The following is a 22,845-nucleotide window of genomic DNA, read 5'->3' as shown; positions in this document are numbered from 1 at the left end:
CTGTACTGTCTGTGATTGTGCTTCAACTAAATATTTGTATACAAAGTTTTCAGTTCTTATGTGTTATGGTTTTCAGGGGCGGAAGTCTGTACGTTATGGAGATTTTCAGTTCTGTGACCTGGCCAAGTCTGTCATTGTGGTAAGTTGTTTGTTAAAGTATATCCACGAGCCGGGTAAACTCTTCTTTTTTTTCAAAACAATATCTTCCCCTCTAACTTTTTCTTTCTTTTTTTTCCATTCACATTAAAACACCAAAATGTGTAATTTGCCTCGTACTACACACACACACAGACCGACAGTTTGATTTAAGCAAACTGTAAGAATTTGAAAAAATAAGAAGAATTTCAGCCAAAGTTTGGAATTATTGGTATAGCTGTGATTATATATAAAACTTTCTTAAAATGTTAGTCCTTATTTTTGCAAACCTTGTATTTGCTTTTGCACTGGCAAGCCATCATTTTTTAGATTTGCTTCGTTTGGAAATGCTCAGTTTTAGTGAAGGAAAAACACTGTTTTGGTCTGAACAGAGATGTGTTTATGGATTTACCCAGCTTAATGTAAACACACACTAAATAATTTACTTGATTGTTTTTAATGCAGAGTAATTTATTTGTGTGGAATTTCTTTAAACTCTGTTTGTTTAGCGGAGCACAAGTCGTCAGTCAAAGCCCCTGCGGGTCCAGGTCATGCACTCCTCAGTGGTAGCGCATCAGTGTTTTGCTCTCAAAGCGCTCTCCTGGCTTTCCCACATCATCAGATCCTCAGGTTGTTATCTAGTTTTGTCTTTTGCTCTTGCTTACACTTGAGTACAATACATACTTTGGTATTGATGCACAAAACCTTTTCCGGCTGGTGGAGTTGTCAGTTTTTTTTCATAAACCTTATATTTTTAATTTTTATGTATTTTTGTTGGTGACATAACAGTCAGTTTTAAATCTTCCAGATGCCCTGAGGAGGATCCTGTGCCAGGTGGGGCTACAGAATGGCCCTGATGGAGAGAACTCGCTCGTTGATACTTTAATGCTCTGTGATTCCAAAATGTGGAAAGGTATTGAATGTTTTATATTTAAACTTTAATTCTGTTGTAAAGTCTACTACCTTAAAGGGTTTTACACTGAAAGCTGTTTTCTTTTAGGGGCAAGAAATGTTTACCACCAGCTGTTCATGAGCAGTCTACTTATGGATTTGAAATATAAGAAGCTGTTTGCTATTCAGTTTGCAAAGGTAAGCTATCTAGTCCCTGTGGCTGTTTATTGCACTATAAGCAAATATGACAAGGTGATGGGCAAACCAGTTTTTATGATAATTTTCAATTAAAAAAAAAAAAGTTTTATTTTTATTGAAAATTGCAAACATGCTTTTATAATTTAGTTATGGTTTAGTTTAACCATGAGTACGTTTTGTGTTAATCATGTTATGTATGCCATGATAATGTGTTCAAGTTATAACATTTTTAACACGCAGACCTGGTGCCTGACTTAAGCAAGTGCTCATGATGTCAGAAGCAATAATTAAAGCTAGCAACTAAAACCATATAACCTTCCATAATCGTTGGGTCTTTATTTCTCGATTTATAACCAGGAATAAAAGTAAGCGTTTCCCATCATATTTCTTTCTGCTGCTATATATCAATTGCTTAGTGTGTGAGAAGCAGTAGCTCCATTTTAGTTTTGCATTTGATGGATTTGGGGCTGTAGTATTTCCTACAAACTCCGCTTCAGCATGTCAGGGTCAGGCTCTTGCTGAAACAGTCACATAGCCACAAAGCAGAAGTCTTCCTCAATCAAAATAAAGTAGGAGAACTTTAGAATACTTAGATGTACCATGTAAATAATTCCCCACTTGATTTTTTAATTTGCAGTGAGAGTTTTACATTTGTATTACCCTGTGGATGATTAAGAACTGAACTACTTTTAAATAATAAATACTTAAAAAATTAAATAACCTCTGGCAGTTTTACGTGAAGCTCTCACCCCTTCTTTTGCATCATAGTCTATACCACTGGTGTAAACACCGGGTATAAGTGAAGGGTGAGGTGTCCCCTGACCTCTGACCCGGAAGATGAATGTGCCCCCATGCCCTTTCCCTTGTCATAGAATTACCAGCGCCTCCAGACAGATTTTATGGAGGACGATCACGAGCGCTTAGTGTCAGTGACCTCTCTGTCTGTGCAACTCTTCACCGTCCCCACCTTGGTGAGTACCTCAACCCCACACACTCGTTCTCTCTCTCTTTTGCCTCTTTTCTCTCCTCTGCACACCCTGCTGATGCTGGCAGAACTACGAGCGCTTGCAGAGCGACTACGTGAAGGATGACCATGACAGGGAGTTCTCCGTTACTGACCTCTCAGTGCAAATTTTCACCGTGCCTTCCCTGGTGAGTAAAAGAGGAGGCTGCTGCAGTAAGGATGACGCAAAAAAAGCTTGTTGTTGTTGGTACTCCCACTCTTCATTAGTTCTTACATTTCTCTCTTATCTCAGTGCGATTCGATTAGAGAACGCAAGTGTCAATTACACACAGCCTGCCAGGGCTAAAAGAGCAGTCACACTGTCACCATGCATCATTGGTGCTATGGTGATTATTTTTATCAATCACACACTGTATGCTTAGAGTTAAGGTTTTTATTATGAGTGGTTGAATTTTAAGCAAAAAAAAATTTAATTTCTAGTTATTAGAATTAAATCAAATTGTTGGCTTGATTTGATTGTCGAATCACTATTAAACGTACTAATTGTGTTATTCCCCTTGCCACAGGCGCGGATGCTGATCACAGAGGAGAACTTGATGACCACGATTATCCGCACATTTGTTGATCACCTGAGACACAGAGACTTGCAGGGTCGATTTCAGTTTGAACGCTACACTGCACAACAGGCCTTTAAATTCCGCAGGGTTCAGAGTCTTATAGGAGACCTCAAGTAAGAATGGAAAAAAAAAAAGATTGTGAAGAATATTGTTAGAAATTAACATATCTGTGTAGTATGGAGATTCTGTGAAATAGCTAAAAGTTCATGCAGATTTACACCTCTTTTTAAAATAAAAAATGCACAGTTAGTAATTATTGGCTGTGACGCAGAGGGATGCATCAAACTTCTTTTATCTGCAACTCCTCCTAAACACTTAAGTATTGTGAATTTGACCAAACCTTTACAGAACCTTTATTAGGAAGTGTAGATGTGCATTAGCTAAATTTTGTTTCCAACAAATTTTTTTTATTGATTTTATTTTTAAATAGAGCCGTACAACGCAGAGACTATACCTGTAGTATGCATTTCAAGGCGTATTTAGCCATTTCATTTCATAATAATATTCTCTGTATGGAATGTAGCATATTCAGTAACATGAAATGTCTCCCTTGGATGACTCAAATCTGTTTTTTATTTTTGTCTAACAGTTACCTACTAACAAATTTTTTCCCAGGTATGTCCTGATCAGCCGTCCAACAGAGTGGAATGACCAACTCAGGGAGAAGTTTCTGGAAGGACTGGATGCCTTCCTGGAGCTGCTTAAGTGCATGCAGGTAATCACATGTTTGTCTGTGCATTGTTGACTTGCAGATATAGCTGTAATGTTTATTTGGGGGTGCAGTATAACCTGGGATGCACAGATACCATTTTGGTTAGACCGAAGTACAAGTACATTGCATCCAAGTACCTGGCATCATCCCAGAGTATATCCTATACAGAGCTTTTTGGAATGTCCTTATGGTATGTCTGAAGCCCATCATTAAATGCACTTGCTATTGTTTTAATAGTGTGTGCGGCCTAAAACTGCTAGGCATGTAGAACGACTTTCTGCAAACCTTATCGATCCACTGTGCAGGATTTAAACTGATGAGCTACACAGGGCTGAGAATGCTAGTCCAAATATTAGAGGCATGAGATCATGCAGTTCACCGACATGCGTGTTTGTTTGTTTTTTTTTTCCCCTCACCATTGACACCTGCTTTGACATGAGGAGGAGGAGGGGCTGCATGTAGGGGTTGCATTGTGATTGTTCAGCTCTGCTATAAAGTGGTATCGGTGCAGAAGTGATCTATGTCTAGATTAGTGCAGTATTGGACAAATGCCCAATACTGGTATCGGTATTAGTAGATCTCTAACCTTAGCCATGTTGTATTCAATTAAATTCAATCTATTTTAACTCATTATTATCTCTGAAGTGTGTTTAACAATTGTTGCTGCTGTTGCAATGCAGCTATGTATGTCTATTGACAAATGCGTGATGTTTGTGGTTTTTGTAGGGTATGGACCCAGTAGTGCGACAGGTGGGCCAACACATAGAGATGGAACCAGAGTGGGAGGCAGCCTTCACGTTACAGATGAAGCTCACACACATTATCTCAATGATACAAGAGTGGTGTGCCAGTGATGTGAGTGCAAACACTCTCGCCAATCCTACTGCATTACAATATGTGCACTTTCTACAGGACCTCGTTTACTGATACATGTATTATCTTTGCTCTAACAAAAACCAACACAGTGTGTCCTTATATCACATGACTTTTGTCTTAGATTTCTGAGGTGTTTTGGGGGGAAAAATGTCTCAGAGCAGGGATGTCTTAAAAGCGAAATATATGAATGTGGCGGATTTTTAAGTCAATATATAAAGGCATTCAAAGGCGGAGAAGTAAGTTTTGGCCTACAAGAAATGAACAAAATAACAACTGCTACATGAAAAATAACCTTGATAAGCAGCTCCTGTAAATAGATGAATTTTCTGTGCCAGAATAAACAGGCAACTGGCAGAGCTCCAGATAATGGGTGCTGAAATTGCTGGTGCACCAGTCCCCAAAACTGGAACATTATTAATTTTTAAAAAGTCAAGACAGAGTATTTCAAAAAGGTATCAGCTAAGAGGCACGGCAGTTACAAGCCAATGCCACTGACAAGGATAGACAGGTACTCTACAGGATAGTTCCCAAAACTACACCCGCTGTCTTAAACAAGAAACTCCATGAACTAGTTTTTTTTATTATTTTTTTTTATCTAGTTTTGTGGCATATAATTTTTTTTTATCAAATGTCACATGAGATTCATTAGACCAGACATATAAGTGATTGGAATAAATTGTTCAAGGCCAGGTTAAATTACTGGTGTCCATATCAACTCCATGTTGATGATGGTCTCATGACTTGTAAATGATCTCATAACTGTAAATATTTGCTGTGTATTTGCAGGAGCGGGTGCTAATTGAAGCCTATAAGAAGTGCCTAACAATTCTGACTCACTGCCACAGCGGTTTCACTGATGGTGAGCAGCCCATTACTCTCAGTATGTGTGGCCACTCAGTGGACACCATCCGCTACTGTGTCTCACAGGAGAAAGTCAGCATTCACCTCCCCGTGTCCCGATTGCTGGCAGGTAGGAGACCATGTTTATCTTGTGGTTTTGTCTTGTTTTTTATTACCTGCGATGGGAATCCGCTACTGTATGTGCCATTAACGCCACCTTCTGGTCTTGATCTCCCACATCTTTTTTTCAGTTTAAATCCTCTTTTCTAGTCCCGTCACCCCAAAGAAACCCCGTCAAATATGAGGAGGAGTCAAAAATCATCCGCACTCCAATTATTATATCTGTTGGCTGTACTGTCTTATTAGCACGGCTACTGTCTCCCCAGTCACTGTTGTGCAGGTGTAAAACTTTATTTTATCAGTTAATTCATAAATGCATGCAGTGTGCATTTGTTTTTCTGAGGGCGTACCTTGTGCCAATATTCATCAGAAACTTTGTGTGCAATATGGAGAAAGTGTTTTGACGTGAATTGTTCAAGAATGAATTAAGAAATATAGGGAAGGTCGTTGGCTATCAAGAAGGACACTTCTGCCCACTCTGCTGAAATTCTGCAAAAACATCGCTTTTAGCTGTTAATATAATCCTGATCTTTCTCCTGTTGGGCATTCCTCTGAAAGCAGCATACCTATGAAGATGAAGAAAGTGAACACGGCGGTTCATTCATGGGTCGCAGCTTAGCCTAAAACATTTTTAATGAGGGAGTATGACAGTTTGTTGACAGATGGACAAACTGTATGGAAAAGCAAGGAGATTATGTTAAATTGTTTTATTAATTTAACTTCTTTCTTGACCTCTTACTCCATTTTCTAATATAAAAGAAACTGTTTACAGCTTGTCCATCACAGATAGGAGACATTGTTTACTGAATAAAAGAAATATGCTATTAGTGCTCCAAAATTGCAGGTATTGTTCTTAATTTCTGCCCTTTTAATATTTTTCATTAAGGACTTCATGCTCTCCTTAGCAAAACAGAAGTGGCGTATAGGTTCCCTGAACAGCTACCTTTGGTAAGGCATAATATGTATTGTTTTTTTTATGTTTGCACAGTTTTTTTTTTTTTTTTTTTTTTTTTTGCAAGGGAGTTTATTTACCAGTAAATGTGGTGTGTGTGTGTGTGGTCGATCTTCCCCAGAGTGAACTCAGCCCCCCCATGGTGATTGAGCATCCACTTCGCTGCCTGGTTCTCTGTGCACAGGTGCATGCTGGAATGTGGAGGAGAAATGGCTTCTCCTTAGTCAATCAGGTATACTTTAACAAAATAATATTTTTGTTTGTATCACAAAAATTATTTTGTATCTTACTTGCTTTTTTTTTAAAACAGATATATTACTACCACAATGTGAAGTGTAGGGTTGAGATGTTTGATAAGGACCTCATGTTGCTCCAGGTTAGCACTTATTATTTTTTTTATCATACTGTATATATTGTTTGCCTTGATGGAGCCGAATAGCTAGGCAAAACATGCTGTAATTTGCTGGTACATTTTCTGACACATGATTATGGTGTACTGTGAGCAGGCGGGAGCATCCATGATGGATCCCAACCATTTTCTGATGATTGTGCTCAGTCGATTTGAGCTCTTTCATATCTTCAGCTCAGCAGACTGTAGGAAGAGATACAACAGAGAGAATGCTAACAAGGTGTGTGATACTATTTGATTCTTGACGTTCCATAATTGCCATTTTTGCATTTCCTCAGTGGTTCTTACAGTTTATGGGTGATTTTAATTTTTAATTTTTTAATTTTATTTATTTTTTTGTTCCAGGATGTAGTCCAGCAGAACAGCACTTTAATAGAGGAGATGCTCCACCTCATTATAATGGTTGTGGGTGAGTGCAGATAATTCTGAAACTAATTAAACACTTGATTGGCTATTTTGGTGATATTTTTTAGAGTAGTAGTTATACACATGCGGAAAGGTATCTGTGCCTAAAGATTGTGTGTCTTCTTGCTATCTGTGTGTGTATTTTAGGTGAGCGGTTTACCCCAGGCATTGGGCATGTAGAAAACTGTGATGAACTCAAGAGAGAGATAATTCATCAGCTTTGTATTCGTCCCATGGCTCACAGTGAGCTGGTCAAAGCTTTGCCTGAAAATGTGTGTAGACTGACACATTGACTTATTCATTTAGTTATGTCTTTTCTGAGTGCTGCCAGTTACGTATGTATTTACATCCTTTATATATAAAGTCTTGGAAAGGCTTCATAAATCTGTTTTTTCTCTTTAGGAAAATAAAGAGACAGGAATGGAGAGAGTCATTGACAGCGTTGCATTGTTTAAGTAAGTGTCTGTCTCTTTTATTTAAGACTTGGTGTCATAGTTTAAACATTTATCTGGAAATAATTTTATTCTTGAATTGATCATGTTTAACAGGAAGCCAGGAGTGACTGGTAGAGGATTGTATGAACTCCGCTCAGAAAGTGCCAAACAGTTCAACCTCTATTTCTACCATTACTCCAGAGCTGATCAGTCCAAGGTATTTAATCCTGATCTGCAAATGTACACACATTCTATGGGCAATCACTCCAAATAGAAATAATTTGGGGATAGTTCACCAAAGACTATAGCATCATGTCGGATTGAAAATTCATGAATGAGTAAATCAAACATTATATGCAGTATTCACTTATTTTTCTTTGTATAGAATCCTGTAGACTTTATTTCTAAGCGTGTTTATAAGTCTGTTGGTTGGTAGAACAGGAAGTGTCTGTTATTGTCTTTAGTAATCGCCCACAGATGAGGTAACCAGAAATAAAGTTGAAAACACTGCATTATTCTTTTAAAACAAATTTTGAGTGCTCATATTGAAGTTTTTTAATTTGTATTTTACACAGTAAAACAACAACGGCCTCACTGGCTACTGATGTTAACAAGAGTCTCAAGTGAATTGCTGAATCATATGAAAGATTTTTTTCCCCTCTGTTGGCTGGTCACTTCCTCTTCACAAGATGTCTATTAATACCAGGTGTACACAGGGCCTAAGTAGTTGTGGTTTATTTGTTACAGGCTGAAGAAGCTCAGCGAAAGCTCAAGAGACAGAATAGAGAGGACCCAGGTAAGTTTATTTCCTCAGTAATCATCGTAAAAGAATGAGACATCTAAACAAGTGAGTGTCTGTGTGTCTGTTTTGCAGCTCTGCCTCCACCAGCCCTGCCTTCATTCTGTCCTCTGTTTGCCAGCTTGGTAAACATTCTGCAGTGTGACGTGCTGCTTGGCATGCTGGGAGCTGTGCTGCAGTGGGCTATAGAGCCTAGTGGAGGACACTGGTCAGAGTCCATGCTGCAGAGGGTAAATGTTTGTGTGTTGGGTTAAAATGTTTTGATGTTCCGGTAAATTCAGAAATGTTGCACTTACTGTGCTGAGATCATGAGCATCTATTGTACAGATGTATAGTACATTTAATGGCTGAGTTGTGTTTACAGTTGGGTTTGCTTGTGCGAATGCATGTTGCTGCAGGTGCTGCACTTGATGGGTATGGCTTTGATCGAGGAGCAGCACCAGCTAGAGAGCAGTGGTGATGACAATGAAGTTACCTTCATCTTCACTCTCAAAATCTCCCGTAAGTTTTAGTTTGTCTTCTGACACTATAGAAAGTCTCAAGCGTTTAGTCAGACCTGTGGTTTCTTGTGTGACAGGTCCTGGTGAAGCTCCAAGCAATACTCCCAGTATCCTGGCTCTGTTAGAGACTCTGCAGAGTGCCCCCCACCTGGAAGTGCACAAAGACATGATTCGCTGGATCCTTAAAGTAATTTTTTTTTTTGTTGCAATTTGCTATACTCTCTCTATGTAAGCACATAGTATATCCACCAGGGGGCAGCAGTGTATATTTTCTATACCAACCATGCCGAAATTTAATGTATTTAAACTTGTACGGTATGCACACGTCATATGGCCTCTGGACTTTAATGTTTAATACAAATTTGTATTTGTAACTAATTACATTATGAATTAACTATTATTATTATTATAATGTTTCTGGAAAATGCTGGAAATACTGGCAATTAATAAAAGCTTAATCATCCAACCAGAAAAGAATCAGTAGAGGTTAAAATCGATAGATTAATTTATATAAAAAAATTGATGGTCAGCCTTACTTTTAACTTTCATCTCCCCGCCTCTCACCCCTCCACAGATGGTGGTCAACATTAAAACTATGCGTGAGCGCACAGCTGCTACACTTCCTAGTGAAGGAACAGGGCAGTGTCAGGAGGAGGTCAGTCTCTGAGCAACATTCTGCCCTATTGACAAATTTATTATTGCTCTAGTGTGTTGAAATACCTAACTCTACCTGCGCCTTGCAGACTGTGCGGGACAAAGACAAAGCGGAGAGAAAGAGAAAAGCAGAGATGGCTAGACTGCGCAGGGAAAAGATCATGGCTCAGATGTCAGAGATGCAGAGACACTTTATCAATGAGAACAAAGAGCTTTTCCAGCAGAGTTTAGAGGAGCTTGATGCCTCCGCATCTACATCAGCAGACCACAGGTGCTCATGGGCTGTTTTAAACAAGGACTTTTGGAGTATTGTTGTATTCTCAATAACAAAGCAAACAACTTCAGTAAACACAACTAATTTATTTACCATCACATAAAAATAAGAATAAACATTCTTGAAACTATTCATGTATTATCTATATACTCTTCTTGCTGCAGTCCTAGTTTATGCGACAGTGCTTTGGTGTGTGTGGGACCTCGTCGTTGGCGTGCCAGAGGAGGAGAAAGGAGGCAGGTGGTGACGTGTATCCTGTGTCAAGAAGAGCAGGAAATCAGACCTGATGGCAGAGCCATGGTGCTTGCTGCATTCGTGCAACGCTCTACTGTCATGTCCAAAAACCGCAGAAGGCCCCCTCACAAACCAGGTAACGTTATGGTTTACAGTTTACTTTACTTTAGTTTGCAGACCTAGTAATTTGAATAGTCTTGGGTAGTCAGTGTGCTTATTTCTGGAGGAACCATTTGTGTTACAGAGAGCTATGATCCCCTCTTCATGCACCCTGACCTGTCTTTTGGTACCCATACTGGCAGCTGTGGTCACATCATGCACTCTCATTGCTGGCAGAGGTGAGGAGTTGAGCGAAATCTACCTATATGACTACCTCCTACTCAGTGTAGCCTGTTAAACTGCAACTAACAGCAATTCGATTATTAACTCCGCATCAGAGCGCATTAGGATGTGCACTTTGCTATTTTTCTTTTACTTTTAATATAATTTTTTGGATTTTTCCAATTTTCTCCCCTAATTCAGTCGTAGCCAATTCCTCTCCGTCACTAGGGGGCTCCCACATTAAGGCTACTACTACCACTCAGCCAGGAGGGCCGAAGACTATCACGTGTTTCCTCTGAACCGCGTGACGTCAGCCGACCGCATCTTTTCGAACTGCTTGATCACGCACCATTAGGGGCGGAGTAACACACTCGGAGGAAAGGGCTAGCCGCTCCTTTCGCGTGCGCGAGCTCACAGGAGCCCCTGATTGGCTATAGAGCCATGATTAATGTGGGAGCGCGAGTACCTCTCATCCCTCCCCCCTGAGAGAGCTCGGCCAATCAGCTCTCTCTGTGCCTCCGGCCGTCACCAGGGGTTCGAACCAGCTATCTCCGGATGATAGGGCGAGCACTTTACCACTGCGCCACTCGGAGGCCCCCACTTTGCTATTTTTCACTCATAAAACTGTTGAGGCTCGTGGTAAAGCAAATAATTTGAAGCGGTATGTTGTTTTTTTTGAGTACATCATTGGCATGCTTGGTTTTTGAGTATATCATGTTTTGCCCATTATATAACGTGATGTTTGCTTCCCAAATAAAAATAATTTTCATATTTTCTGGATGGGGAGATGCTCTAACCAACAATTTATATCTAATAAATATTACCTCAACAAGCTTAACTCATAACTTTTTTTTTTTTATAAAAAAGTCTCTAACCTTCATGCTGTTTCGCCTGTAGGTACTTTGAGGCAGTGCAGGCTAAGGAGCAGCGCAGACAACAGAGACTGCGTGTACATACCAGTTATGATGTAGAAAATGGGGAGTATTTGTGTCCACTCTGTGAGTGTCTTAGTAACACCGTCATTCCTCTCCTGCCCCTCACAAAAGCATCCTGCAGGTACTCGCATACAAAATTTGTAATTGTTTCAAATGTAATTTAGAAAGTGAATATGAGCTGCTAAATATACTGACTGGCCAAACAAAAGACACTCACACAAGATTTCATTCAGTCACCTTTATTTTTGATTACAGCATGCAATGTGGTGGTCAGTTCATGTGTAAAAATGATTCCTTGTGCTCCCAGAACCACGTTTTTACAATTTGAGTACTGGAATACCATCATGCCTTTGGAGAAGAAACCTTCCATAGTTCTCTGTTCTTGATTCCCCTGACCACATTTTTTCCACACTATCCTTCCAGGTTTTGTTAATGTATAGAAGGATTCCCCAGTTCCAGTAATTTCAGATCTCTTCAGTTGTTTTCTTTGTTTGATGCAGAACAACATGCAGGGAGATTTTTAAAGTCAATTGGGATATAAGGCGACTACAAGTAATGTCATGAAACGACTTCTATTTATCTGTTATAAAGGAAGCCAGTCGAGTTTTTCTGTATAGAAATTTTGCTTTGTGTGTGTAAAAACAAGCAAGTGTGATATAGCTGTTCCATTGCTATTTGCTGATATTTAGTGACAGTGTTTTCCTTTAAATGTTCCGGTGGAATTTCACCTTTTCTCTGAGTAAATGGTAAATCGTTTGTTCCCTTTCAGTCGATTCACTCGGTACAACACATATAGTATGGGATATCACGCCCTCTCGTGTCCTGGCTGAAGCCACCTTTATTCACGCCGTAAAGGCAGGCAAACCTGTGGTGACGTAGGTGTAGCCCCGCCTACACCTATAAACCATCGTCGCCACGGTTGACCCTCAGTTCTTACGCTCTTCACCTCGCTGTGAACACCTTTTCCGTAGAGTTTTCTAGGTGCTGCTAGTAAACTCTACGTTTTACGTTGAAAGACTGCGCTTAAAATCAGCTTAACTGCTCTTGTTGGCGTTAGCGACAACAGCCTCATTTTGGTGAGTCGTCTACCCGCGGGGCGCTGACTTTTAAGTTTTCTGACAGTCAGAACATTAGCAACATCTCAGTTAGTTGGCTTCTGTTTAGCTGTGCTAACAGCGCTAGCTAAGATGAGCATGCAAGCTAATGTAGCTAAGAAGAGGTCCGCTGTTCGCCCCTGTCCTCAGGAGTGCGGCTTCTCCTTGCACGAGAAGGACCAGCACGAAGCGTGCCCCGTCTGTCTGGGGATTCTCCATGCTAGGAGAGCTCTAGCTGAGCCAGAGTCATGTGAGCTTTGTCGCCAGCTCCGGCGTTTAACGCTGGAAAGACGGGTCACGTTCGTGGAAAGGACCCTGGGGAGAAATACAGTCGCTCAGCAGGACCCCCTCCTTTCCGAATCAGCAGTCCCAGCTTCGCCTGTGTCTGCTGACGAGGAATTTCCGTCAGAAGTCCCCGCACCTAGCTGGGCGGACCAGATGGAGTATCTCGAGGGTTCGGAGGACCGTGGGCTCTCCTACAGCGCTGGCCAGCAGCCAGGCACCGAGCAGCATGCTTTCGAGGACGATGACGTGCTCGACATCGGCCTAGAGATACATGGCTTGTCGGAGGACGAGCATGAAATTGTGCCACCTGTTCAGAGCTCCGCTGCTACTGCGTTAACCGCTCGGGACGACACTTCATTTTTTGCTCTCTACCGCCGAGCGGCTGAGAAGCTGGAGGTGGAGTGGCCCTCCCCGCAGCCGGCTCAAAAACCGTCAAGGTTCGCGGGATTTTTTTCTTCCTCCTGAACCGACAACAGTTAAGAACTGCTTGCCCATGTTTCCCGACTTTGTCGGCGAATTAACGTCGTCATGGAGCAAGCCGCTGTCGACCCGTGTATCAGTGCCCGGTTACGGACAATATTTGGAATTAGACGGAGCTGAGAAGGCAGGACTAGTTAGCCCACCGCCAATGGAGCCATCTTTGGCTGCTTATTTGGCACCCTCGCACAATCATGGAGTGTCTGGACCTACTCTCCTTCCGTCTAAACATTGTAGATTCTCCTCTGCCCAGCTGGAGAAGATTTATCGCGCTCAAGCAGGCACTGCTCGTGCGCTCAATTCCGCTACGCTGCTTCAAACATATCAGGCAATGTGTTTGGCAGAGCTCGGCTCACTGGTGCCTCAGGAGAGCCCGTTCTGTGCGCTGCTTAACGAGGTCAGGACAGCGACAGACTACATTTTGCGCATGTCTCGTTGTGCGGCTCTTTCCCTCGGAAGAGGGATGGCGAGCGCAGTAGTAGCACAGAGGCATTTATGGCTCACGCTCTCTGACATTCCTGATAGAGACAGGGCTGTCTACTTGGACGAACCGCTGTCTGCTGAGGGTTTGTTCGGCCAGTCACTCGATGCCATTCAGGCAAAGTTTGACTTCAGAAGGAAACAGGCCGAAGCGTTGCGAGACATTATTCCGCGACGAGAGGTGAAGCCCAAACAGGCTCGAAGTATGACCACTCCGCGACCACCTCATAAGAGACCACCGCCGGCAGCTAGCTCGAGCTCTCGACCGGTGAAACAACAGCCTCCCAGGCAAAACCCACGGCAGTCGGCCTGGGGTATGGGCCCCCCACCAGGCGTCCGAACGGATTCAGCGACTAGGAGGAAGAATCCTCACTCCTCCTAGCTCAGATTTTAAAGAGAGAGGAGCTCTGGCAGCAGGGAGACACTGCTTCTCCTCTCTCAATGCCGCCCAAGAGGCCGCTACGTTATGTTCAGGAAATCAGTCCCAAACGGCGCTGCACTTCCCTAACACAGTCTCCCAAGCACAATCCCCCCCCCTCACACACAAGTGTTTATGTTCGAGTTATGAACCCCAGTTGGGGCGTGTTAAAAAGTTCTCAGGGACTTACAGCAAGTACCCTCGATGTTTGCAGTGTGATTGCCCCAAAAATGGTGCATTTTGTAAATCATGTGAATGTTACATTATTAAAACCAATAAAGAATTTTCCTGTTTACAATGTTGCAAAACAAAAAAGCCCAGTGCCATCGATGAGGCTGCACTCTGGCGAAACGCCAGGGGGCAGCAGACCCCTTTCAGAAACCAATGCGGGCCGGTTGGCGTCCCACGTTCTCGAGTGGCGCGCATGCGCAGTCTCGACATGGGTGCAAAACACAGTCGCTATGGGATACCGACTGCAGTTTCGCGTAAAGCCACCGCGCTTCTCTTCCATAATCAACACCGAGGTGTCGGACGACGCCGCAGCGGTGCTTCGGGAAGAGATAAATTCTCTTCTGAGCAAAAGGGCGATTCAAGTGGTGCCTCCTTCGGAAGCGAACTCAGGTTGGTACAGCCGGTATTTTGTCGTTCCGAAGAGGGGGGGAGGACTGCGTCCTATTTTGGATCTGAGAATATTGAACACGTTTCTAAGAACGTACAAGTTCAAAATGCTTACTCTGAGGCAACTGCTAAATGCAATAGGCCCGGGAGATTGGTTCACTACGATCGATCTCACAGATGCTTATTTTCATATAGCGATCTTTCCGCGCCACAGAAAGTTTCTGAGGTTTGCATTCGAGGGCGTGGCCTACGAGTACCTAGTGCTGCCGTTCGGCCTGTCACTAGCTCCCCGAACGTTCACGAAGTGCGCCGAGGCGGCGCTGTCTCCTCTTCGGGAGAAAGGCATTCGCATATTAGCCTATTTAGACGACTGGGCACTGATAGCGAGCTCAAGCGAGCAGGCAGAGAAACAGACAGCACTAGTTCTGTCTCACATTCAGACTTTAGGGTTCTCAGTAAATATGCAGAAAAGCTCACTGATTCCGAGTCAACAGTGTTCATTCCTGGGTCTGGAGATATGCTCCGTTACCAGCCGAGCACGTCTCTCAGAGCACAGAATAGCCGCGTTTCAGCGCTGCCTTGCTCTGTTTCAGTTGCAACACAAACTTCGTTTCCGAGTGTTTTTACAACTAATGGGAATGATGGCGTCTATGATCACTGTGGTGCCTCTCGGGCTGTTGAACATGCGTGCGTTTCAGCGCTGGGTGCGCTCTCACCGCCTATGTGCGGCGCGCCACCTCAACAGGAGGCTGACGGTGACACCGTCATGCATGTCAGCCCTTCTGCCCTGGAGGGAACCCAGGCTATTACGTCAGGGCTCTCCGATAGGCAGGGTATCGTTTCGCAAAGTGGTGTCAACAGATGCCTCCCTCAGCGGCTGGGGCGCTCTGTGCGACGGCTCCGCGATCAGGGGGGCGTGGTCACAGAAACAACGCAGGCTTCACATCAACTATTTGGAGCTGTTAGCAGTGTTCTTAGCCCTGAGTCATTTTCGTCTGGCTTTAACAGGCCATCATGTTCTAATCAGGACAGACAATACAACAGTGGTGTCGTATATAAACAGACAAGGGGGGACTCGTTCACTTCCCCTGCTGAAACTCTCTCATTCTCTATTGCTATGGTCCAGTGTTCATCTTCTGTCACTCAGGGCCACTCACATTCCAGGGCACCTGAATTTGGGGGCGGACCTTCTATCCAGAGGGGGCCCGCTTGTGAGGGAATGGAGATTACACCCATGGGTGGTAGCTCAGATCTGGGAGCGCTTCGGCAGGGCAGCAGTGGATCTTTTTGCATCCAAAGAAAATGCTCACTGCCCACTATTCTTCTCCATAACGGATCGCAATGCCCCACTGGGGATCGATGCGCTGGCACACTCATGGCCCCCAGCTCTATTGTATGCTTTCCCTCCGGTAGAACTGATTCTGCCTGTCACAGAGAGGGTACGTCAGCAGGGCCTGTCACTAATCCTGGTGGCACCTCATTGGCCGGCGAAGTTGTGGTACGCAGAGATAGTCAGCCTGCTAGCAGCAGAACCATGGAAACTTCCTCTCCTCAGGGACCTTCTGTCTCAGGCAGGGGGAGAGGTAGTGCACCCGCGTCCCGAGCTGTGGAACTTGCACGCTTACCTGTTGAAAGGTCCAATTTGTTAGCAAAAGGGCTTCCCCCGAATGTGATTGAGACAATCCAAAGTGCTCGGGCCTCGTCTACTAGAGGTTTATATGCTTACAAGTGGCGAGCATTTGAGCAATGGTGTCAAGAACATAATGTTCTTCCATTTCAGTGCTCCATGGTGGAGATTTTGTCTTTTCTACAAGAACTATTAGAGAAAGGCCTTTCCTTTTCTACTATTAAAGTGTACTTGGCGGCTATATCAGCCTGTCATGTTGGTTTTGACGGAGTGTCACCAGGGGCTCATCCGCTGGCAGTACGGTTTTTAAAGGGAGTGCGACGTCTGCGACCCACTACGAGGTCCAGTGTTCCGTCCTGGGATTTATTGTTAGTGCTTGAGGCCCTCTGTGGTCCTCCTTTTGAGCCAGTTGAGTCTATAGATATGAAAATTCTTTCATATAAGACGGCACTTCTTCTTGCTTTAGCATCTGCTAAACGAGTGGGCGATCTCCACGCTTTATCCGTGCATCCATCCTGTACGCAGTTTGCTGCTAATGGGTTAAAGGTTACTCTACGGCCAAACGCGGCCTATGTACCGAAGGTCGTCTCCACTGATTATAGCTCTATGGTCTTTGACCTTTATAGCTTTTTTCCTCCTCCTTTTGCTTCTGATGAGCAGAGAAAATTGCATAATTTGTGCCCCGTACGTGCACTACGAGTGTACATGGACCGTACAGTAGATATGCGCTTATGTGATCAACTGTTTATCTGCTTTGCCAGTCCAGTAAAGGGTAAAGCGCTGTCTAAACAGCGGCTTTCCCATTGGATTGTGGAGGCTATTACACTAGCTTATAGTAGCAAGAGTGTCCCATTGCCTCTGGGTGTGAAAGCACATTCAACGAGAGCTATGGCAACATCATGGGCTCTGTTCAAAGGAATGTCTGTGGGCGAGATTTGCGCGGCAGCCAGTTGGTCCTCACCACACACTTTTGTCCGGTTCTACCGACTTGATATAACGGCCCCCTCGGTGGCTCATTGTGTCCTCTCTGCGGGGTCCTTAATGCAGTAGAGTAGCTGTCAGGGTTCTTGTGACTAACTTTGATAGATACTCGGCGGGGCGTGAATATATGTCCCATACTATATGTGTTGTACCGAGTGAATCGACTGAAAGGGAACGAATGGTTATGACTATAACCTCTGTTCCCTGAAGGAGAGGAACGAGGTACAACACATTGCTGCCCCGCCTCATAGTTACGCTCGGCGAAGAGCGGCTATCGAACTGAGGGTCAACCGTGGCGACGATGGTTTATAGGTGTAGGCGGGGCTACACCTACGTCACCACAGGTTTGCCTGCCTTTACGGCGTGAATAAAGGTGGCTTCAGCCAGGACACGAGAGGGCGTGATATCCCATACTATATGTGTTGTACCTCGTTCCTCTCCTTCAGGGAACAGAGGTTATAGTCATAACCATTCGTTTTGTGATTGCAGCAGTAGTGAGCAGCCAGCACTGGGTCATTGGGTAAATACAACCTGCCTGCAGATCAGAGCCTTACATTCTGCTCATAACAAAGCCAAGCCAACAAGTAAGTCTCTTTCATACATGCTTGTGTTCCTTATATGTGTGTACGGTCATACAGTCAAATTGTCTGATTATCATTTAGATGCTGGCGAGACACAGATTGTGGATGACTTTCCTCCTCCTGAGGGTTTCAGGCTGGACTACACTCCAGTGTAAGCTTGGTCCACTGTTCTCATTTGTAATATGAAATGTCTGTGTTGATTCTTGATATTTCTATGACATTGAAACTGACCTGTGAAATATTTTGATAGCAACCCTTATTCAAGCTCTATAAGGGAGATGCTGACGACATTTGGGACAGCAACATATAAAGTTGGCCTTAAGGTGCACCCTAATGAGCAGGACCCTCGTGTGCCTATCATGTGCTGGGGCAGCTGTTCTTACACCATCCAGTCTATAGGTGAGTATGCACATATTCATTTAAAAGTAAATGTTATTACATGTGTTCACTGACCTTTGTTAGGGGTTGGTTGATACAGTTTTTGTTTGTTGTAAGGGAACAATGTTGTATGAACCTAATGCTTTTATTCCTATACTACTGTATTTTGTACAGAGAGATTACTGGTAGATGAGGAGAAGCCTTTGTTTGGAAGTTTACCCTGTAGGCAGGTATGGAAACCTAACTGATGTCATAATGAATTATTATTTTAGAGTTGGATGGTAAAGTATAATCAATTATGTATCAGAGATATTATTAGCGCTGTTAAAACACAGACTAACTACAATTTACTTACAAAATGTAATAATGTATTTGAACAACAATTGTTTTAATATTTTGATCTGCTATTTATTTAAAAACATTAGTATAAAAGCAAAGCATGGTTTACCCAAAAGTCTGGACCTTTAAATATCCTAAATCATAAAAATATATTCAGTTTTTACGTTGTTCTTTCTAAGCTTTGATATTTATTGTATCCTGTGTTCTAAATCTATAGTTCATCTGCAAAGTATAAAAGTAACAGTGACATATAACATTGTTTTAAGAATTAACTGATTTCACATGAAAACTTATCCATTAGACTCATTAAATGTGCCATGTCTGTTATTTTTAAGGATGACTGTTTGAGTTCTCTAGCTCGGTTTGGCTCTGCGTGCTGGACTGTCGCCTCTCACTCCACTGTGCAAACTCACTTCATGCGATTGTTAGCAGGTATATTTTATTTATCTATTTATTTTTCTGCCATTTGTTGTTTTTTTTTCTGTTCTGTAACTGTGTTGTGACTGTTCTGTGCAGCACTTGTTCCTGATCCCCAGGTGGAATGTTCCCCCTGCATTCTGGAGGTAGACATGTTCCACTTATTGGTAAGCTGATGAGCTTTTTAAATTTTATAATAATATTTAAGTAGCATTCTAGTCTGACATTTTAACACCCCCGTGGGACAATTTCTTGTCAGATATTTGTTTAGCTGTGAATCGACACCTTCTGTTTTATTTTGTTTATTTGTATGTCAGGTGAGTCTGGTGCTATCCTATTCAGCGCTGCACTGCTTAGACTTCTCGGGTCTAAGTGCAGATACTGCACAGCTACATATTCTCCACTTGGTCACTGTGGCTCACCTGGTCCAGATCCTCCTTACTTCAGTACCAGGTTAGAATATATTCTGCTTGGAGCACATGCAGCTTAACAACAGATAAGGATCTGTTGCTTGATTGTCATGTGGATGTTTAGGAATTAGGTGACCCTCTTTCTTACAACTCAGTAATAACTTGGTTATTTGTATTCATTGTTTCAATGAACATTTTGTTATAAATTAATTATGTTTTCTGCCAACAGTCTGTCAAAGTAATGAGTGCTTAAATTTGATTTTGAATTTGAGTGCCAAAAGATTTTTTCTCGTATGCTATAGTACACGTAACCTAAAGCACCCTCTGGGTCAAAAAAAAAATAATTTTTGGTATACAGTAATTACCAAACATATATAATTAGAATATTATTAACTTATTAACTTATTAACTTATTAATTTGACAGCCTGCACTATCTTGGTATATCCACAGAGGAGCTGGCCATGGAGCAAGAGAGTGAAGGAGTAAAGCAGGAGGAAGAAGAGAGTGTCTGTCTTTTCTATAACACACTAAGGACTCATGTAGGCTGGTGAGACAGAAAATTATTCATTTTATTTATTGTTCTTGTTGGTCATGATTAACAATAACGGTACTATCAGTTGTTGTTGTTGGTAATAATATTATTATTATTATTATTATTATTATGAGCTTTATGTACTTTTCCCACACCATTTCAGTAAATAACTCCCTTGGGAAGCATTGTGTTTATATTTAACCACAACTTTGAAATTACTGAGCTATACAAATAATCTTAAAATGTGTATGTGTGTTTTTAACAGCCTGCGTGAGGTTAGCTCGGGTTGGCATCTTTGGCGTTGTGTAAAGGCAGGCTTCCTGCCCTTTCTCAGAGGAGCTGCTTTGTTCTTCCACCATCTCAGTGGAGTTCCCACTCCATCTGAGCTCCATGGTAATTGTATGCATATATATATATATATATATATATATATATATATATATATATATATATATATATAGTCCTGAGTGCAAACACATTTAGTCTTCAAGTTGAACCAGAACTTGCAGGTGCTTCCACCAGATGGTGTTATCCGAGCCTACATCTCTACATTCGAGACTAATTTAAATGTAGAGATTTAGAAATCCAGGTGATTTATTAGATCATCACAAAGCTTAGATTCTCATCGAAGCTGTTAGTTCTACATTCTTCCTCTTAATAATTCAAACACAATTATGCCAAAACATGGAACGTGAGGTTGATCACTGGAGGAACTTCACATTTGTAAGAGCTCTCCTTGTCCTATACTCTAGCTGTAGGTGCGGGTGAATGGGAGGTGCTGTGTGCATATCTGTGTCTGCCCTCTAACCTGCTCCAGCTCTATTATAATCATCAGGAGGTCCTGGATCCCCTACTTCAGGGGTAAGAAACTACATAATTAAGTCAAGAAAGTACAGGATTTCTGTGAATGTTGAATATACTAATTTACTTAGTAGGCGATGGGTTGAGTTTGTTTCGTGACTGTCTGCCCTGCAGGTGGTGCTCACATCCAGGCATTCAGCAGTATCTCCAGTCACCAGAAACCCTTATAAGGTCATTATTCTTTGTCCTTGTCTGTAGCGATCTGAATTTGCTTATAGATTATGCTTTTTAGAATAAATGTGTATTTTTTTTTTTTTTGTATTATTATTAATAATAATGAATGTATTTTTTTTTTAAACCTATAGTTTTCCTCGGGAATCGAATAAGCTAATTGATTTGCCAGAGGATTACAGTGCACTGATCAACCAAGCTTCCAGCTTCACGTGAGTGTGCTTGTGTATATTTAGTTGTTGTGTTTATATTGGCAGTTGAACTCTGAGGTTTACATACGCTTTAGCAAAATATATTTAAATCATTTTCTTTTGTTGTTGTTTGATTTTTACTTTTCGTACTAAAGTATGTCCATCCCTAGGAGAAAAAGCGTGTGTCATTCCTTAGCGGTATGATGGCTGCGTGGTCCCATGGAATTTATAAGTGCATAATATTGATTGTACTGATAAACATGACCCCTGTACCAAAGTCTTGGCTGAAATTCTTTAGATTTTGAATTTTAAGGGAAATAATCTTATCTGTAAAATGTTGAAAGAAATTGCTTGTCTTCCATGAAGCACATGTCTTAACTGACTTGACAAAACTATAATATAATAATGATTGGGTCTAATGAATGATTTTAAGCATTTCCATTTCAATTCAAGTGTTTGCAAACTTCTGACTTCAACTTGTATAACCTCAGTTGTTGTTTATAGTTGTCCTAAGTCAGGTGGAGACAAGTCTCGTGCTCCAACGCTGTGCTTGGTGTGTGGCGCGATGCTATGTTCTCAGAGCTACTGCTGTCAGACTGAGGTGGAGGGTGAGGATGTTGGAGCATGTACTGCCCACACCTTCACCTGTGGAGCTGGTGTTGGCATTTTCCTCAGGTTAGTAGAAAGACGGTTTGCACTCCTGTGTTGATTGCTATGGTTTGTCTGTCACTACATATCTGTGTGTTGGGTTGAGCATTAGGGATTATTGCCAAATAAGCCTCACATTACTCTTTTTGGTTAGGAAGATAGAAATCAACAGCAGCGTGCCAGAAATACTGTGCAGCGTTTCCCACTCATAGAATATATTAGGCCGATTAGCCTCAGATATAAACATTTCTGTACCGAGCACAGAGGCTTCTGAGTGGTTATAAAAGTTATGTTATAAAAAGTCACGCGTGTTAAATCAGGCGGTAAATTGTCAGTTTCTTTATAATCCTACAGGTAATTGACAGTATTTACACATTGGCATCCTGTGTGGTAGGAGTGAATAATTTGAAGTTATTGAGTATTGTTAAATCCAGCATTTGGTTTTAAGTAAGAAAACTAATGTTGGAAGAAACAGGTTACATTTAATTACTCAGTAAACCTTTTACATTTTAAAGGTTTAAAATTGTAATAAAATCGGTTGAAGATGTAATTATTGGGATATTTATAAAATATAGAACTGCAATTTTAATCAAGTTGGGAACTAATAATCATGATGTGATCTATCGGGTGGGGATTAGTAATTCCCATCCCTACTGGATAATACTTTTGTTGGAAGGTTCATAAGAAATTTATTTAGAAGGAATGCAGAGTTTAATAATTAAAGTATGGGTAATGATTGATTAATTTATAAAATAGCTAATTAAATTGTTCAATACTAATTTTGTTAGTTATTTAACATATTATGGTTTCATTTTTAAGATAAAATATTTTTTTACATTTAAAATGGTTCTTTTTTTATTTATTAATAAATCAATTAGAATAGTGGGTCTCTACCCTATAGAACCAACTCTGTTTCATGCTTTTTCTCTTTGGAAGGCTTTACATCTTTTGATTTGGAATTGGGCGTTTCTGCTGATATTCGCTGAATGAGCATGTCTGCTAACACTAGTAATGGGAACATTACTGATTGTCAATATCAATTAGTATAACATTAGGATAATATCAA

At 41.8% G+C, this 22,845-nt stretch overlaps 1 protein-coding gene across 5 annotated transcripts in view; it reads left to right on the top strand.

Moving 5' to 3' along the window:
* Positions 1–22,845, top strand: part of ubr2 (ubiquitin protein ligase E3 component n-recognin 2) — a 45,211-nt gene that overhangs the window by 20,360 nt on the left and 2,006 nt on the right. The window contains exons 7-45 of one of the 5 annotated variants that reach the window (XM_053501319.1): positions 77–139; positions 645–765; positions 944–1,048; positions 1,136–1,224; positions 2,278–2,376; positions 2,755–2,918; positions 3,421–3,520; positions 4,244–4,372; positions 5,180–5,363; positions 6,240–6,301; positions 6,427–6,537; positions 6,616–6,681; positions 6,812–6,934; positions 7,060–7,123; positions 7,267–7,391; positions 7,522–7,574; positions 7,668–7,770; positions 8,301–8,349; positions 8,428–8,582; positions 8,751–8,853; positions 8,930–9,039; positions 9,427–9,507; positions 9,596–9,777; positions 9,945–10,150; positions 10,259–10,352; positions 11,233–11,391; positions 17,743–17,834; positions 17,913–17,982; positions 18,082–18,230; positions 18,384–18,439; positions 18,884–18,980; positions 19,065–19,132; positions 19,283–19,418; positions 19,827–19,923; positions 20,174–20,301; positions 20,661–20,769; positions 20,884–20,940; positions 21,075–21,152; positions 21,636–21,806. In XM_053501319.1, the coding sequence (XP_053357294.1) occupies positions 77–139; positions 645–765; positions 944–1,048; positions 1,136–1,224; positions 2,278–2,376; positions 2,755–2,918; positions 3,421–3,520; positions 4,244–4,372; positions 5,180–5,363; positions 6,240–6,301; positions 6,427–6,537; positions 6,616–6,681; positions 6,812–6,934; positions 7,060–7,123; positions 7,267–7,391; positions 7,522–7,574; positions 7,668–7,770; positions 8,301–8,349; positions 8,428–8,582; positions 8,751–8,853; positions 8,930–9,039; positions 9,427–9,507; positions 9,596–9,777; positions 9,945–10,150; positions 10,259–10,352; positions 11,233–11,391; positions 17,743–17,834; positions 17,913–17,982; positions 18,082–18,230; positions 18,384–18,439; positions 18,884–18,980; positions 19,065–19,132; positions 19,283–19,418; positions 19,827–19,923; positions 20,174–20,301; positions 20,661–20,769; positions 20,884–20,940; positions 21,075–21,152; positions 21,636–21,806 (4,208 nt within the window). Of the gene's footprint in view, positions 1–76; positions 140–644; positions 766–943; positions 1,049–1,135; positions 1,225–2,096; positions 2,196–2,277; positions 2,377–2,754; positions 2,919–3,420; positions 3,521–4,243; positions 4,373–5,179; positions 5,364–6,239; positions 6,302–6,426; positions 6,538–6,615; positions 6,682–6,811; positions 6,935–7,059; positions 7,124–7,266; positions 7,392–7,521; positions 7,575–7,667; positions 7,771–8,300; positions 8,350–8,427; positions 8,583–8,750; positions 8,854–8,929; positions 9,040–9,426; positions 9,508–9,595; positions 9,778–9,944; positions 10,151–10,258; positions 10,353–11,232; positions 11,392–17,739; positions 17,835–17,912; positions 17,983–18,081; positions 18,231–18,383; positions 18,440–18,883; positions 18,981–19,064; positions 19,133–19,282; positions 19,419–19,826; positions 19,924–20,173; positions 20,308–20,660; positions 20,770–20,883; positions 20,941–21,074; positions 21,153–21,635; positions 21,807–22,845 lie in introns of all 5 variants that reach the window. The other 4 variants (XM_053501316.1, XM_053501317.1, XM_053501318.1 and 1 more) reach the window with 4 other exon arrangements.

Source organism: Clarias gariepinus, chromosome 8 (assembly GCF_024256425.1).
Source record: "Clarias gariepinus isolate MV-2021 ecotype Netherlands chromosome 8, CGAR_prim_01v2, whole genome shotgun sequence".
Taxonomy (NCBI): Eukaryota; Metazoa; Chordata; class Actinopteri; order Siluriformes; family Clariidae; genus Clarias; species Clarias gariepinus.
The sequence above is the reverse complement of the archived record's forward strand: the minus strand, read 5'-3'. Positions and strand labels throughout refer to the sequence as shown.